The following is a 17,036-nucleotide window of genomic DNA, read 5'->3' as shown; positions in this document are numbered from 1 at the left end:
GCCGTACGTAGCCAACCGTGCTAATCGGAGGCGCGGCAGAAGGGCAACAGACTAAACACAACAAAGCTATTTGCACGGAGTTAGTTTCCAATCTCGAATGTAAAGTGCATAGCCCCAGCGACTTCCTAATATCGGAAGGAGGAGCATTCCAGACGGCCGCATAAGCGCATCCGGAAGCACGCGATGCGGTCACCACCGTCTTTGTTCGATGGATGACCAAAAGCCGCCGCTGTTGCTGCGAGGATGTCGAGAGTTCGCGTGATGATGGGTTATGCTCATCGGCGAGGAAGGTGGTGAACCAAGCGGGGCACAGTCGGGTTTTTTACAATCGGGTTTAAATGTATTCTTATATTAAACCCGATCATCTGAGATTGGGAGAAATCCGGTGCTATTGGTTCTAATTGCAGAACCGCACTTCGCCAACTTCTCAACGATGGGCTTCATCCATTCCAAGCGAAGGAACTCACTGGCGCCCACGATTGTGGAGGAGAAGCTCGTGTCCATCAAGACCAACCTGCCCGCCGCATTCTACGACTACCCCGTGCCCGACGGGCCCCCCGCGTACGATAGCAGCACCGACGAGGAAGCAACCTAAGCCTTGGATCAGAGTTTCGTATTCATTAAACCGGGTTTTTATTCCCCAAAATCGGGTTTAATTGTATTAAAGAAAAAACCCGATGCCTGCCGCAGGAAAAATCTGTTTTTTTTTCCACGCATGTGGTGAACAGGTGTGACGTTCGCCCGGTGGCATCACTGCATTTCACCACATCACTTGCAGTAGGCCCGACCCTCGCGTGAGATCTCTGATGCTAAGCGGGGTTGAGTCTGGCATAGTGTTCCAGTTCGTGGCCACAATGAACAAACAGGTTGCCATCGGGCTGCGGTGCCGTGCAGTCGAGGGCGTTGCTGGAAAAAAAAATCCATTGTTGTGTTGTACTGTACTCCTGTTTCTCTACGGAAGTGTTCTTCATTGCGAGGCCCGCGGGCACCTGGCCGCCCCTGGTGGCCTTTAGTGCGGCCCCTGAAGTGAGGCCCCCGACAACACACAACACGTGAACACACCACACACTCCCATCATCATCATCGTGCTGCTGTCAAACCCAACAATGGTTTCAAACGTGTGGCGGCCATCACCACTGATGATGTCGTATCGGCAAAAGTGTCCCTCCTCTGAGAATTACCAAAGAACACTGCACTACGTCTATGCTCCCCGCACTAATCAGCGGGGTGTTAAAGCGTGATCCGAAAGACATCCCCGTCCCAACCGGCGCATGGATGCCGTCATCCCAGCAGTGGATTGACAAGGTGCTCTAAATGTGCGTTCGCGACAATTCCGACACGGCTGCCTTAAGTGTTCTCTGTGAGACGCGCAAAGTCACACAGGGGTGACCCACACTCCGCAGAGCGCACAGCGCATGGCGGGGACGGCCGTCCTGCGTGTTAGCCAATTTTCAGATGTGTGCGATAGGAGTATCGTATGCGAAAAGATTTGTCTCGCACAGCGAATTCCATTTGGGAGTCGTGGAGCTCAGGGTTGGAAAGTTCTGCCAGTTGCCTTCAATTCGACGCGACAGGACAGCGTGTCCGGCTAGAATCAACGCATCAAATGCCACGCAATAGAGCTTTCTTCTGCGTGTTTCTGGCCTAGGCTTGTGTGTGTCAAGATTTGTGTGTGTGTTTGTGTATCGCCGCGGTTCACAGCCAACACCAGTGACTAAACTATGAAGTTAAACATTTTTTTAGAGCCCACTGCGCTATACAAGTCTTTGTTTGGAAGCCACCTGGCCACAAATGTTAGCTCAACGAAGTGGCTTATCACGTGGACATTTAACGCAGCCAAGTACTCTAAACGCGTGTTTCTAAAGCTGCAGGAAAAATAATTGGAGGACCCGGAGAAAACAAATTCGCACGACCACGGTAGAACATGCAAACTCTAAATACACAGCAGGCGTCAGGGTCGGGATCGAACCCACAATCTCCTGCATACCAGGCGAGGTAGCTAACATCTCACCAACCATGACAATTATCTGAACCGGTGCTTGGCTTCAGATTAGCACGATTTGCTACGTACGGTGCGAAAGAAGCTCAACATACATGCATACAAGTGAGTGCTTGGAGTGGAAAGATCACCACGAGAGACACAAAGGCAGCCCGGCCTGGTGCTGGCCACCCACACCCTCGTGTGCCGTGTGCTCGCTAAACAGCACTTGCCCGCGAGCCTGGTAAGGCTATACGGGGGGGGGTCTATGTCTGTGTCTTGTGTGTGTTCAAACGCAGGCTGCCGATCCCAGAGCAAATCCATGCAGAAACAGGTTCACGGTTTTAAGTATATTTTTTCGAGTACTTTTACCATAAGGGGCCGTCCATAAATGACGTCACGCGATTTTGGACGATTTTTTACCCCCCCCCCCCACCTCGTCACACGGCGTCACAAAAAGTCAGACCGCCCCACTCAAATATGACGTCACAAAGCTCTGCCCCTCCCCCCCCCAAGAAAAATAAACATGCTTAAAATCGCTTTAAACTATTGTCATTGTAGTGCGTATTTATTGTGGCGTTGCACTCTGATGTTGTAGGAAAAAACATTTATTAAAAAGTGTATTTAATTAAGTAGAACGTGTTGGTGTTGTCTCTATTTATTTAAAGTTGCGCATTTTGATGTGACGTCACATTTCTCAACCCCTCCCCCTCGTCACAAATGTCTGACCCCCCCCCCCACTCCCCCTAGGTGCATGACGTCATTTATGGACGGCCCCTAATCTTGGAATAACAATACTAATGAATCAACCACAATATGAGAAGAGTATTAAGATGAAAAGTGAATAAGAAGCGTGGTGTTTTGTTTAGTTTTGGTCACCAGGGGTAGACACGTGACACTCTCTGCCCTGGAGGGTCACATGGGCGACTTCTGGACTCAAGCAGTGCTGCCAATTCGCAGATGGAGACTCTAAATACAGACTCTCTCTCTCTCGTCTTGGGCAGAGAATAATCCCTGTCGACTTCATCCAAGTCTACAGAATCATCGAGAGATGTAACATTAATCTTGATTTGAAGCTTTCGTGACTGCAGGAATCCATACTCTGTGGTTGTTTCGGTAAAGTCACGTAGGTAGAAAATAAAATAAAATAAATCACGACGTTTCGGGCGCAACACAAGCGTCCGACATCAGGTGGGGAAACTTGTGTTGCTCCCGAAACGTCGTGATTTATTTTATTTTATACCTACGTGACTTTACCGAAAGAACCAAATAAGATGTACCATTCTTCCGTTGTTCGTCTCTACATGGGCATGGGCCACTTTGAACACGACCTTATACGAATACACATTTTGCAAGCCACGATCGAAAGTATGCCCTCTGTAGATGCGCCAGTCTTACAAAAAAATAATTACAAAACGCATTCCCCCACGACCTTTCCTTGCCGAGTTATGGGCGTTCGAACGCGCTAATACCACTGCTAAATTCAAAGCCCCGGAACGCTAACGTGCTAATGTGCATTACAAAGTTAAAATGGGTATCTGCTGGTGCCGGCCACGAGGATCAACCGCCAGCCTCGCAACGATATCCCTAGCAACGGTATCCCTAGCAACGACATCCCCAGCAACGGCATCCCTAGCAACGGCATTACTAGCAACGGCATCCCTAGCAACGGCATCTCTGGCAACGGAATCTCTAGCAACAGTATCCCTAGCAACGGCATCCCAAGCAACTGCATCCCTAGCAACGGCATCCCTAGCAACAGCATCCCTAGCAACGGCATACCTAGCAACGGCATCCCTAGCAACGGTATCCATAGCAACGGCATGGGCCTGCATGAAGTTTAGAAGAGGCTGATGGGAGGTCTGGGCGAAATCTTTGATTGAAAGAGGTAAAAAATCAAATATGAAGAAAGAGAGGATTGAGGTAAGAATGAGAACAAATTAGAGGCATGAATGATTGAATGAGAGAAATGCCTCAGAACTAAACAAAAAGTATACAATTCTGTTCATATGTACTGAGAAATTCTACAACTGGACCTTGAAGCGCTTGTGTGCATTGTAAAATGAAATGTTTCGCTATTTGCCAGAAAACAGCGTGTGCACGTGAAGAAATGAGTGAGTAAATGCGACAATAATAAGAGAGAAAGCATGAATGAATGAACGAGAGGAATGAGTAACTGAAATAATACGGGTCATGAGTAAATCAATGAGGCATGTGTGCAGTGGTGGGTGCAGCGGTGAGTGTAGCGATTAGTGTAGTGGTGAGTGTAGTGGTGAGTGTAGTGGTGAGTGTAGTGGTGAGTGTAGTGGTGAGTGTAGTGGTGGGTGCACCGGTGAGTGTAACGATCAGTGTAGTGGTGAGTGTAGTGGTGGGTGTAGTGGTAGTGGTGAGTGTAGCGGTGAGTGTAACGATGAGTGTAACGGTGAGTGTAGTGGTGAGTGTAGTGGTGAGTGGTGGTGAGTGTAACGATGAGTGTAACGGTGAGTGTAGTGGTGAGTGTAGTGGTGAGTGGTGGTGAGTGTAACGATGAGTGTAACGTGAGTGTAGTGGTGAGTGTAGTAGTGAGTGTAACGATGAGTGTAACGGTGAGTGTAGTGGTGAGTAGTGGTGAGTAGTGGTGAGTGTATTGGTGAGTAGTAGTGAGTAGTGGTGAGTGTAGTGGTGATTAGTTGTGAGTGTAGTGGTGAGTGTAATGGTGAGTAGTGGTGAGTGTAGTGGTGAGTAGTAGTGAGTGTAGTGGTGAGTAATGGTGAGTGTAGTGGTGAGTAGTGGTGAGTGTAGTGGTGAGAAGTGGTGAGTAGTAGTTTCCCTCGCTTATTCATTTTGACCACCGCAGCTTGCGGTCGCGCGCCATCCAGGGGAGGGCAGTGACTTCCTGGCGCTTGCGAATGTGCTCCGCGTGCCCGGAATGACGAACGGAAAAAAGCCTCTCCCGGTCTCGGCCGCCTCCCCCATTCGCAGCTCCGTCTCGCCCGTCCTGCAAACTCGCCCATCCTCTTATCCCAATCAATGCGCCCGAACGCAGCCATCGTTTCAGCCACTTGTCGCTTTTACGCACCACGTGGAGGAGGCGGACGGCGAGCGTGTGTGTCGTGTGCCGTGCTGGCCACCCACCCCTCGTGTGCCGTGCCGGTCTTTCATTAGTGCTGCTCGCTAACATCCCCTTGACAGACTCAACGGTCTGTTAAGGCTATGGGGGGCTAGGGGGGTGGTCTTTGTCTTAGTGCGGAGGCGTTTGCATAGCGAGTGAGCGCGCTGGGCTACGAACCCGGCGACTCGCGATCGATTCCCACTCACGGTCAGCAACACCAATGAAGATGATCTAAACCGGTCCTGGGTCTCCCCTAGGTCGACTCAGCCTTAAATGAGCACCGAGTGCGGTGTATAAACATCGCCGCGTCAAAAAAAGTGGTCGTGCTACAGAGAGGCTGCCCGCCCCGCCCCCAGCCCCACCATGTGAACGTGGAATTTCCAACGCCCGGCTCACATCACCTGCCACACACCACCTGTCTGTGCAAGACGCCGCTGTGCCCGTTGACTCGATCACTGCCTCCACTTTCCCCAGGGTCGGTGCTGCGGTTTCGACTCATCACGCGCCGCCGTTCACTTCCACCGAGCTACAACGTGCCGGCAAATCGCGTCTCGCTGTGTCGGCAAATTAACAAATTCGCCAATAGCGAAATGGGGCAGCACTAGGACACGCGCCAACCTGGTGAAGTGTAAACGCCACGCAGACATTGCGCGTCACGCTAAAAGGAGTCATCGTGAGTCACTCTTTTTCTGAGGTCACGCAATGCGTTTGATCGAATGCGAGTGACTGGCGGCAGGAAAAAACATCGCGGCAGTCGTCCCAATCTCTGTTTGTCGGCGGCCTACGACGGGACTGACCGCCAAGCATGTCCCGTGGATGCTGCACAAAGCGCACATGGCGTTGTGCTTCGCACGCAAATTGCCTGAGCGTTGAAACGAACCCTACGGCTGTTCTGCTTAGCTCTCACGATGACGACGGGCATTTTTTAATCCTTTATATTAAGTTCGCTTGCTTGCTTGCGTGCTTGCGTGCTTGCTTGCTTACGACCGTGCAAATCTTTCGGTCGTTTTTTTAACCCACTTCCCGTGATCCAATCGAGCTGACATTTTCCACACAGACTCGTTGCGCGTGACAATTAATTTTCGTGAAAAAATTTTTTTTTCCAAAATTTTACACTGTTTAGGGAATTTTTTTAAAATATTTAATTACCAATTGCTTAATGCTGGCGGACAATCATCTGACCCATAGGTGGCAGCCATCTCAAGCCAGAGGACGAGAGGACTCTAGCCGCCACGCGTATAAAGGATTTAGAGTGAAAAACTTTGTTTTTTACGGGTTAAATTTTTTTCTCGTCCATTTGACGGACTCGAATGAAGTAACCAGGACACGGGGACAGCCGCGTGGCGAGGCGGCTGTCTTAGGCAGCCGAGGAACAGCGATACAGACTCAGAGGAGACGAGCAAGCGCCCAGTTTTCACGCACACTTTATTCAACGGACGGACATACACGGCTGCACATACCGACACGCGGCAAGAGGGAAAGACAGAAAAAAGGTCGACAGGCAAGTTAATACATTTATATATATACGGAATATCACCACCGAAAGGCTGGGGGTAGTTGTTGTCCTGGAGGCATTGCAAACCACGCGAAGGAGAGCGATCGACATTCGTGCGCACGCGCCCCCCCCCCCCACCAGCATCCGCAGCAGCAGCAGCAGCAGCGTTTAATGCGTCGCCTTAACCACACACAGCGATCCCCACGCGGAAACGCGTTCCGCTTTGCCCGCCCCCTCCACCGCCACCACCGCCGCCGCCACGTGACAAAATAAACGGAGCCTACGAATGGCTGCTGCGAGCCGAGCATCGGGATCGCCGATCCCATCAGGCCCAGAGGGCAAGGCTTATCTCCCCCCACCCGCCCGCCCGCCCCACTCTCTCGAGACTGAGGCATCCACAACCGCCTCTGGTCTCTTCCCAGTTTGCCGGCTACCTCCTCGCCCGTCCACTCACCGCGCACCGTGAGCCCTGCGGTCGACCTCTCGCGGCACGCACGCGGTGGTTTTGGACTATTTTGCATCCTGACACGAGAAATGTGCACACCTGAATGTTGCTGCGATGTGCGCCCGCTTTTGTCTGCTACTCAACTCCGTTGCAACTCGGCCAGCGGCGCGCCGCGGTGGTTCGACACCCGTTTGGGGACAGGCTGGATTTACTTATCCGTGCCAATGCGCACATTAACAAAGGTGGACATTGAGGTGTATTTTTACACCATTGGAACCTCATTTGGCAGTAAAAAATATGATAATTGTTTTTTTACCCTTTTTATCAGAGTTATGTGTTTTGTTTGCATTATGACTGCAGGTATTGTGGTCTATGCAAACATAACTCCTTGTAAAAAAAGGTGTCAGTTTTGTTGCCAGATTAAAGGGTAAAAAAACAATGATCACCAGTATTTTTACCTTAAGCTGCTTCCACACGACCATGCACACTGCTGTGGGTGCATTTCATAGACATTAGGCGCAATGTCCAGCGCACGCACAATGATATCGCAGATGCGTCACAGTCAATGACCATATCACCGACTCAATCCGGTCACGTGACATCGCGCCAGAGGGAGGAGGGGTTGCTCGCAATCGGGAGCTTTGCGAGTTAAAATGCAGGCTGGGGGATCGACTCAGTCCATCATTCCTCCGATCAGCACTTCGTGAGGAGGTCTGCAGTGGTTGAACCTATGGGGAGACTCATCTCCGTCACAGGAATGTGACATTTTCACCACTGGCTCAGTGGTGGCCACGCGTAATGATCACCGCCACAATGCACACTCGCGCAAGGAGAATCACTTTGACTTCTTAGCCTCCCTTCTGGAAACACAGATGCGCAATCGTCAAGGTGGCCGTGTAAATATTTGTTGACTTCGTAATGCGGTCAACTGTACAGGAACGACTATGGCAGGCGCTTTGGGCGGTTGCTGATTTATTATAGCAGATAACTCCAACTCAAACACTTTGTTGATATATAGACATTTGTCCGGATTGAGGGCTGTGGTTCAACCCGACTACCTTTTAATTTTTTAAACACACTATCGCAAGTGCAGAGTGTGAAGTTCATGTCGTGTGATATGCGTGACACACACCGCCTCTCCAGACTGAACTCGTTGCCAGCCATGTGACAATCCACCCACCCCACAACACACCAAATTGAGACGAATTGTCACGTGATGCAGTTCCATTCAGGGATACGGTCATTATTGTATCCGTAGTCTGTAGAATGTCTCATTTTGTCTCCGTTTTTAGAGCTGTGTTCGCCTCCTGTGGCCTGCATGTCGTCAATCATCGATTCTCACACTCGCGCCATTCCATGCCCGCATCGTGAGCACAAACAAAACAATCACTTGACTCCACGAATCGATGCATCGTTACGCGCCGCGCGTTCAACGCCACCGTCATGTCCAGACGCAGGAGAGAAGACAAATTTGGCAGACGCTGAAAGTAGCGGGCGGCGGGGAGAGGGGGGTGGGGGGAGAGGGGAGGGGGGTGGGAGGAAAGGGGAGGGGGGCGGGGGGAGAGGGGAGGGGGGCGGGGGAGATGGGAGGGGGGGCGCAGAGGGTGTTAAGGATCCGCTTCATTGTCAGCTCAAGTTGAGCGCGCCTTGCTTGGGGGGTGGAAAAACCCCACCGCGCTGGGCATTTTGGCAGCGAACAGGAGCCTCAGAAACGCGGCGTGAAGGCTTTTGTAAAGGGCCTAAAGCTCTAAACCCTCGAGCGGACATCATTCACGCACACGACACACTCGGTGCCTCGCCGCATTGTTTAAAAGCAGCAGAATTCGGCGCGCGGCACGCGGCGATCGATATTTATCTGAGCGGCTGCCTGGCGGGGAATCGTCGGGGGTTCTGCGCTCATCGCGCGGAACCTCCCCCCCCCTCCTCACCCCCTCCACTGCCCGCTTCTTGTTTACCCGCAGAGTGAAGGGCACGACAATATCTATATTGCAAAAACAAAAATAACAAAAAAAAACGAACTCGTGGCACACAGCGGGGTACATCTCACTGCCCCTTCAACCTAGTGCAGGGGTCGGCGGCCCCGGGACTGGCATGCGGCTCTTCTTTAAAGACTGCTTTGTGGCGTTATTTATGAATGACTCACGATCTCATGTTAACCACAGAGTGCTTTGCGGCTTTTGAAATATTGAGTCTTTTTTTATTTTATCGAATTCGAAAAAATGTCTCTTCTTGTTCTTGTGTTTGCCGACTGCTGCCCGAGTGGGAAACTGGGATGGCCACTTTCAGTTAGATCACCGTAAGAGGTCACGTGACTTCCCATCAACACACGGTCTTCAACAGATGCCGTTTTCATTGGTTAAGACACACAATTCCCAACTCAGACGATGCACACCAATCGCCACATTTGTTTGTAGCAAACACCACGTTTGCCAATGACGAATTCCCTAAACAACGTCTAACATCGCAAGGCAACCAGACGTTTTACCAATGCATGCGTGCGTCCGTGCACTCGATCTGCACACAGTCTGCAACCTACTTACTCTCCTTCCGAGATGTCTGAGAAGTAGTTTTGCAAGAAAGTTGAGGTCGCCTCAAATGTAATTCCCTCCTCTTAACGCCCGGCGAGAAAGCCATTGAAATCCACTCGCAAGCTGTGATCGCACGCACGGTGATTTTTTTTTATATGTATACAAAGGAATTGGGTTTGTTGTTATTGTTGTTGCTTCAACTGTAGCGCCAAAAATCGCCTTTTGTGAACATAACACTCATCGCAAGACCCTCCACTAGCTCACGAGGCATGTGGCGGGGGGTGGGGGGGGGCACGGGAGCGAGAGGTCACGAATCACTTTCACAACAAAGGGCCCGGCTGACCCCGAGTGGTGACCTCGAATTGCTCGCAGAGACACGGACCCCCAGTGAAACTCGCCAACGTGTGACCTCAACGTGAGGTCAGTCGCAAGTGGGACGAAGTTGCCGTTGCCCGGATGCCACGCGTGGCTCTATTTAGCGCTAAGCACGGCACTGCTACTACTACTACTACGTCTGCGCACTCGGGCTCCGAGGCTGTACAATGCAATCCAAATGGATACAACGCGGATCGAATGCAGCGCCGTCTCGACTATTGTAGGCGCTAAACCGGCAGAAATTGCTCCGGCAGCCGCCGTAAAACCTGACCACGGGGGGTCTCTGATGTTCTTTATTCATGTTTTTGGTTGTTGCGGTTGCACCCGAGTCAAGAGCCGCATGGCTCACAGGGCTATTCCTAATAAATGAAACTGAATGTGCCTGCCAACACGTAAGCAGTAGCAGCGCTCACGGCTGCACGCAGCGTTCTGCACGAAGGGCCCCCAGCCATCGTGAGGTGGACAGCTGAGGTCATGCACCTGGCCCTCTACTCCATTCGCATGACATCAACCGATCCAGTCAATCGGTGCTGAAGTTCGCGTGCTGACAGACAGAGACACGCGTTGGTCAGGTCGGTACTTCACACACGGTGCGAGGCCAGATCTGGGATCGAGAGCTCTGGATGGGCATGCTTACGATGTATTTTATGTATGTATTTCTCTTATATAGGGTTGCCACCTGTCCCGGTTTTCCCAGGGTCGTCGTCTTGTTGAGCTCGCTGTTCTGGGCAATCAGCGAGGCTTCCCAGCACGTTAAAAGTCCAGGTTGTTGTCCACTCGAGATCATGCATGAACATTTAATTCTCCCGTTTTTTGCATTGCAAAATATTCCTCTTCTTTTCATGATTTTTTGTTTGCCCAGGAGAGTCTGTTGTCATGAGGGTCCTGAAAAGGTTGTCCCAGTAGCCGGCGACGATTGATATTTGTTTCCCAATGAAATAATTGTTTTAAACTTGGCCAATTTGTATCATGTTGCCAACAACGCATGACCTCTACACTTTTCGAACAATCCAAACGGAAACGTTGAATATCCACTAGGAGCGGACAGTGGAACATATTTCATGATTATTACATCCGCAGTATTTTCCATGGCACCCGTTAAGTCGAAACAGCGGGGCCACGTGTGTGGATTTATGTTCATTATACCGGTGGTGTGCCGTCGCAAACAGTAAATCGGCGCCAAGGTGGTGAGATGTTAACTACCTCGCCTGGTATACATGAGGTGTGGGTTCGATCCCGACTGTGACGCCTGTATACTTGGAGTTTTCATGTTCTCCCAGTGATCGCGTGGATTTTTCTTCGGGCCCTCAGGTTTTTCCTTCCACATTTAGAAACAATATTTGTTTAGCGTGCTTGGCTGCTATATATTTCCACACGACGATAAGCCACTTCGTTGAGCAATCATTTGTGGCCAGGTCGCTTCTAGAAAATAGTTACATAGCTCAGTGGGCCTTACCTGGTAAACTACAAATATTTACTTTAAAAAAGTTGAGTACATTTTTTCGGCTGTGTTGTATGGAGGAGGGAGCACTTGATCTAACCCAGCAATCAAGAATGAGCATGTCACTGCCGCTGGGTTTTCATTGTATACCCTTAGAAGCGGCAGCCCTGCCTACCACCTGCCTACCACCTGTCTATGGGCCAGCAGATGACTACACGGGCCACGTGTGCGATGGGCTGGCACCGGCTCGCTGCGGCACTGGGGCGCAATTCACGCGGCGGGTGCGTGCAGAGTCATCTCAGCGGAGCCTCAAGCCGCCGCGATGACTCAACGAGCAAGGAGCTCCTGGCGTGGGTTGTCTGGTATCTAAGAAGTTGCGTTGAACGGTTGAGTACTATTCGTCCGTCTCGGACTAATCGAGGGGGCACAAACCGACTATCGAGACGCAGCGACAGCCGTGATGCCAATCGAGGTCAGTTCACAAAGCAAGGACGAAAAAAGTGTCGTGAATTTGCCTTAATCCGCGGAGCGACGAGTGTATTTTCGGGAGAATAATTGCGAATTTGTATCCGCGCGGACTTGCGGTTGATGTTTTTTTGTTTGTTTGTTAATTGTGTTGTTCAATAGCTGGGGACGCGATGGCGAACTGTGCCGTGTGCTTTGAGTTCGTCAGCCTTGGCACAGAAGTTGGGAAGCCTGGAGCGACGTTAGGGTGGAGGCACGCCACGGGGCCTCTTTACTAAATGAGGAGCTGACAAACGATGAGATGGGGGGGGGGGGCGGGGACCGGGCGTTGAGTTGTCAATTGAAGCTCATTATTAACACATTACCTCAAGGCAAATCACGTCGTAGCGCAGAGATTACGGTGCGCAAATTGTATCCAATTAGCCACCTGGTTTGAAACATTACATGAAGTTTGTTTAATTAAAAAAAAAATCTGCCCGGTGTTAGGCATATGGTAGTAATTGCCTGGGTCTTCTTCCTCTGCACACGCCCTACTCGTTACTGCGCAAGTGGCGAATGAATGACGGCGTGGAATTGTTCGCGAGATGGATTCTACATTTGTTCGACATGTTTTAGACGTCACACCGATATAACTCAGCACATCTCTCGCTCTCTCTCTGAGACCCACCTTAAAATAGAACCCGTATTAAGAATCGGGCACTCGACTTGGTAACCTTGGGCGGATTACGAGGGCTAACGTACGATTTGCCGCAGCTACAGCTTAAGGCGCAACCCTGCAATTGCCTGCCCGCGCCACTGCTGGTGTAAGGGCCTCCACTAGAGGGAGCTCTAGATAATATATTGTCGACTCGATAACGTTGACCAAGCTTCGTGGTTTTACTCCACCAGGTATGCAACCTGCCGATAGATGGCCAATACGTCACGGCAGCTCTAAAGGCGTGAGGAGGCCTTCATGCAGCAGTGTATCGATCATGGCTGATGATAATGATGATGAATAGGCACCAGGGTTGTATGCTGTTTTAAATTAAAGCATCGGCGTTAGGCACGTCATGAACTCAATCTCTACGCTATTCAAGGAATAGCCACAATTCGGGGGTCAATTAAGAATCGAATATTTTACAACGGTCTGTACCATTTGATTTCTATCGGATGTCTCGCTCGTTCCTTTGTTACCGTCGCTTCGTCCCGTGCTCTCTGTGTCGCCCCCCCCCCCCACTGCCTCCGTCCATCGCTCCAAAACATGTCCGCGATTACTCCCCCCACGTAAATATACAAGTTGAGAGGATAATTTGTCGATTCGTTACGATCACTTCACTTGCAATTGCATATAAGTGCTCCAGGCACCCTATATATGTTAAACGTCTCTGTAGCTTCGTGTTGTACTTTGTGCCGTGTTCCGTCTGAAGGCAAATCTTCCCCAGCAGATTTACGTTGCAGGGAATTATATTTTTTGAACATTTTCTATTCCACCTCGTGCGATAGATGCAGTTGCTTCTGTACTGATTTTTTAAAATGTATTTAAACTTTGTTCGAGTTGGTGAGCCAGACTCTATCCTGGTCTCTTGGCTTCATGACAACCAACTCAACTGGCCCTGTTCGTTCCAGCGAGTCATTCATTCCGACCGTTACCCCAATGGAACCACGTTGGACGCAACTTGAACTGTAATGAATCCACCCTTGCATGCGTGATTGTGATCATGTATTGTTGTATTATTAATTGTATACGCGCTCTTGCACCACTGCCAACGCAGCAGCAGAACCACCAAATTAATTCGTTTGATTTTGGAGCAAGAAAAATCATCATTACGCGTGCACATGTAGAAGAATACTGTGTGTGTGTGTGGGGTGGGGGGTGGCAGTGTTCCGTGCGTCTTGGCTACATGGGGGGGGGGGGGGGGCAGCCATCGCCACTGCGTTGTTTCTCTCCGCTTTTTCGGGCTAGGCCAATCGGAATGCACCACTCATGCGTGAACGGGGCTTGTTTTTTTTTTTAAAGCCGCATTAAAAGCTAGCCAGTCGCGACTCCGCACCGCGGCACCGCGAGTCCGAGACCCTGCAGTCGCGGCAGGATGGTTAGTTAACAAACCCCGAGCTCTGAGAATTACATCAAATAAAAAATAAACCTTCCACGCGTTAATTAACGTTGTCGGGTCTAAGCCAAACGTGCAATCAAGGTGACATGTCGCGGGCCAATTTAAAGTCTGCCACGGGTCTCTCTCTAAAAAAAAACCTGCCCTGGCATTCATAGCGGAATTATTTATAGCGCCGCGATCACCTCGTGATACAGCCGCGCGCGCAGAGAGAGAGAGAGCTCGAAAGAACGAAACATCCCTCTTACTTGGCAAGGGGACATGAACAAGAGGTCACAAAGTGTCATTTCCAATAACCTGGAACAGAGCGCTCATCACACTCACACACACCCCGCGTGTGTTGTTGTTGTTGTTGCTGTTGCTGTTACCGCTGTTGTTGTTGTTGTTGCTGCTGCTACTTTCTCGCACCGATAGAAAGTAGCAGAATAACAAACACGTGCTCGCCGCCCGCCCTCAGGGCATCTGCAGGCAGAACTGGTCTTGCTCCATGGGCTTCTTCACCCAGTCACCCAGGCCGGCTCTGCGCAGCCCGCGGAACAGCTGCTGCTTGGCCGCCTGGTAGTCGCGCGCAGCTTGCTTCGCCTCGGCGTAGGTGCCCGGTGGGGTGGCCTCCGGGTGCCCACGGTAGGCTGAAGGGGCCACGCGGACGTTGAGCTGTAGAGGAGGAGGGGGCGGTGGTGGAGGGGGGGGGGGGGACACACCGGTGGTGAGTGCCGCGTCACCGCAGCCGAACGCGGATTATTTTGTTTTTTTGAACCAGGTGATGGATCAAGAGGCGAGGAGAGTGTGCCTCATCTGTCAAGGGTGACGTGGAAGGGTGGACGGGGTGGGGGTGGGGGGGGCGAACCCAGGACCGGTATCACTCGCCAATGATGTTGACCCGTGGCTAAGAATCGGACCAGGCTGCTGAAACTCCGCTGGGGTTACTGTATGTAAGTTGAGCGTCGTACGTAGCCGACCGCGCTAATCGGATGTGTGGGGGAAGGACAACGAACTAAACGCACAAAGCAGTTCTTCAGAAATGTGTTTGTCAATCTAGATGATTTACAACTGCACAGCCCCGGTGGCTTCCTAATATCGGAAGGAAGAGCGTTCCAGACGGCCGCTGAAGCGCATCCGAAAGCGCGCGATGCGGTGACCGCCTTTGTTCGATGGCCAGCCGGAAGCGGCCTCCGCTGCGTGGGTGACCGCAGTTCGCGTGATGATTCATCCTCCTTGACGAGATCGGCAATCGTGAGTGGCCCTCGTTCAGAAAATGGCACACGTGGAGCTCGAGGCAATGGTTGGTGCATCGCGACCAGATTCCACCGATCGAGAGAAGCTTCATACGAGTAACCGGTGGTGGCTTTGTCCGCTTTCTATCGGCTTTAGCATCACACTAAAAGGGGGAGAGGGGCACGAAGTGATTGGTTCACTGCTGCATCTGTATGCGACCTGGAGCCATGGAGAACTGGAGGATTGTACCACCACTCTCTGAAAACAATCAGCCTCAGCGCCGAATAACTCTTCATTTTAGGATGTCCCTGTCGTAAGCAAAGGGACTCGACTCGATTTGCACCCAAAAGTCCAGCCATGTCCGTCGCTCTCTACGCAACCGAGTACCCATCGCACGGCAAACAGCGCAGTACATTTGCCAATGTGATTCGTCACGTTCATGCTCACGAACGCTACTGGGGTGGTCCCTCCAAGCGCGATTCGTGGTGACGTCGCCTCTATCCCCCATGCACCCCTTCCACGCAGACCGTTGGGTTGCCGTGCAAGTGTTGGGGAAGGTTTCTTTTGTTACCCTACAGGAAAGCCTCGCCGAATCTTAATACTTAAAACTTTCAGAAGGGACTTGCCAATTTTTGTTGCTGTTTTTTTGTGTTTAGTTTGTTAGACTTCACCCCCGCACCCCCCGCACCTCTGATTATCACGCTTGGCTACGAACGGTGGTGCGAAAGAAGTTCAACACGCACACACACACACGCGCGTATGCGTTGCTGCTGTGTGTAACCCCGATTGTGTAGTGCGCAGGGAATATTGCAGCAGTGAGACGCTTGGCCCACGCCATTGCTACACCTGGTGAACAGGTGTGTAGTCTACACCAGTTGTAGACTACACCAGGTGAGTGGTCTACAACACGACTACGAGATAAGGGGCCGTCTATAAATGACGTCACGCGATTTTGGACGATTTTTTACCCCCCCCCCCACACCCTCGTCACACGGCGTCAGACCCCTCCTCAAATATGACGTCACAAAGCTCTGCCCCTCCCCCCCCCAAAAAAACATGCTGCAAATCGCTTTAAACTATTGTCATTGTAGCGTATTTAATGTGGCGCTGCACTCTGATATTGTAGGAGAAAACATTTATTAAAAAGTATATTTCATTCAGTAAAACGTGTTGTCTATATTTATTTAAAGTTGCGCATTTTGATGTGACGTCACATTTCTCAACACCCCCCCTCCTCCCCTCGTCACACATCGTCACAAATGTCTGAGCCCCCCCCCCCCCACCCTAGGTGCGTGACGTCATTTATGGACGGCCCATAACCTAGCAGCGCCTTCAGAGCAGCGAGGGGGTTAAAATCGCACTGCAGGCTGAACGCGCTGCCATCATAGTCATGCCAGGGCCGATTAGCAACGGGCCCGACGCTATTTGTTCCCCACAATAATAGCCCCGTAAACATGCAAACATTGAGCCAACATTGGCACGTGGTTGGAATCGTTGGACCAACGTTGGCCCAACGTTCCATGTTGACTGGGAGACTAATTGTGCTATTTGGATCATAATATATGCCTCGTACATTGAGACGCGTTGTCTTAATCCTGGTCCCGACTCTGTATACGTAAACGCGTACTGTGTATGGTTGTATATTGCCAAGTGTTTTGTCGTCACGTGTAAATGCGTGTTTGCTGTGTGTGGCACGTGGCTGCCTGGACAAACGATGGTTTCCATTTCGATGTAAAGCTGTCGTGACTGCAGGGATTCATCTTCTTGGTTCTTTCGGTAAAGTCACGTAGAAGGGAAGTAGCAAGTGTAGCTCCCTTTGATGCTGTTAATCCTGCATAATGCACATGCATATGTAGTACTAATTACATTCCTGCATTTCCCATAAATATGCTAAATTCCACTTGATATGCAAA

The 17,036-nt window shown here is 50.9% G+C and overlaps 1 protein-coding gene across 1 annotated transcript in view; it reads right to left on the bottom strand.

Annotated features, from left to right (window-relative positions):
• Positions 1-13,734: 13,734 nt before the first annotated feature.
• Positions 13,735-17,036, bottom strand: part of LOC144723148 (double-stranded RNA-specific editase 1-like) — a 77,669-nt gene continuing 74,367 nt past the window's right edge. The window contains exon 13 of the mRNA XM_078601715.1: positions 13,735-14,562. Coding sequence (XP_078457841.1) covers positions 14,362-14,562 — 201 coding nt within the window. The 3' untranslated portion in view covers positions 13,735-14,361. The remainder of the gene's footprint in view (positions 14,563-17,036) is intronic.

Source organism: Lampetra planeri, chromosome 1 (genome assembly GCF_965212315.1).
Source record: "Lampetra planeri chromosome 1, kcLamPlan1.2.h2, whole genome shotgun sequence".
NCBI classification, from domain to species: domain Eukaryota; kingdom Metazoa; phylum Chordata; class Hyperoartia; order Petromyzontiformes; family Petromyzontidae; genus Lampetra; species Lampetra planeri.
The sequence above is the reverse complement of the archived record's forward strand: the minus strand, read 5'-3'. Positions and strand labels throughout refer to the sequence as shown.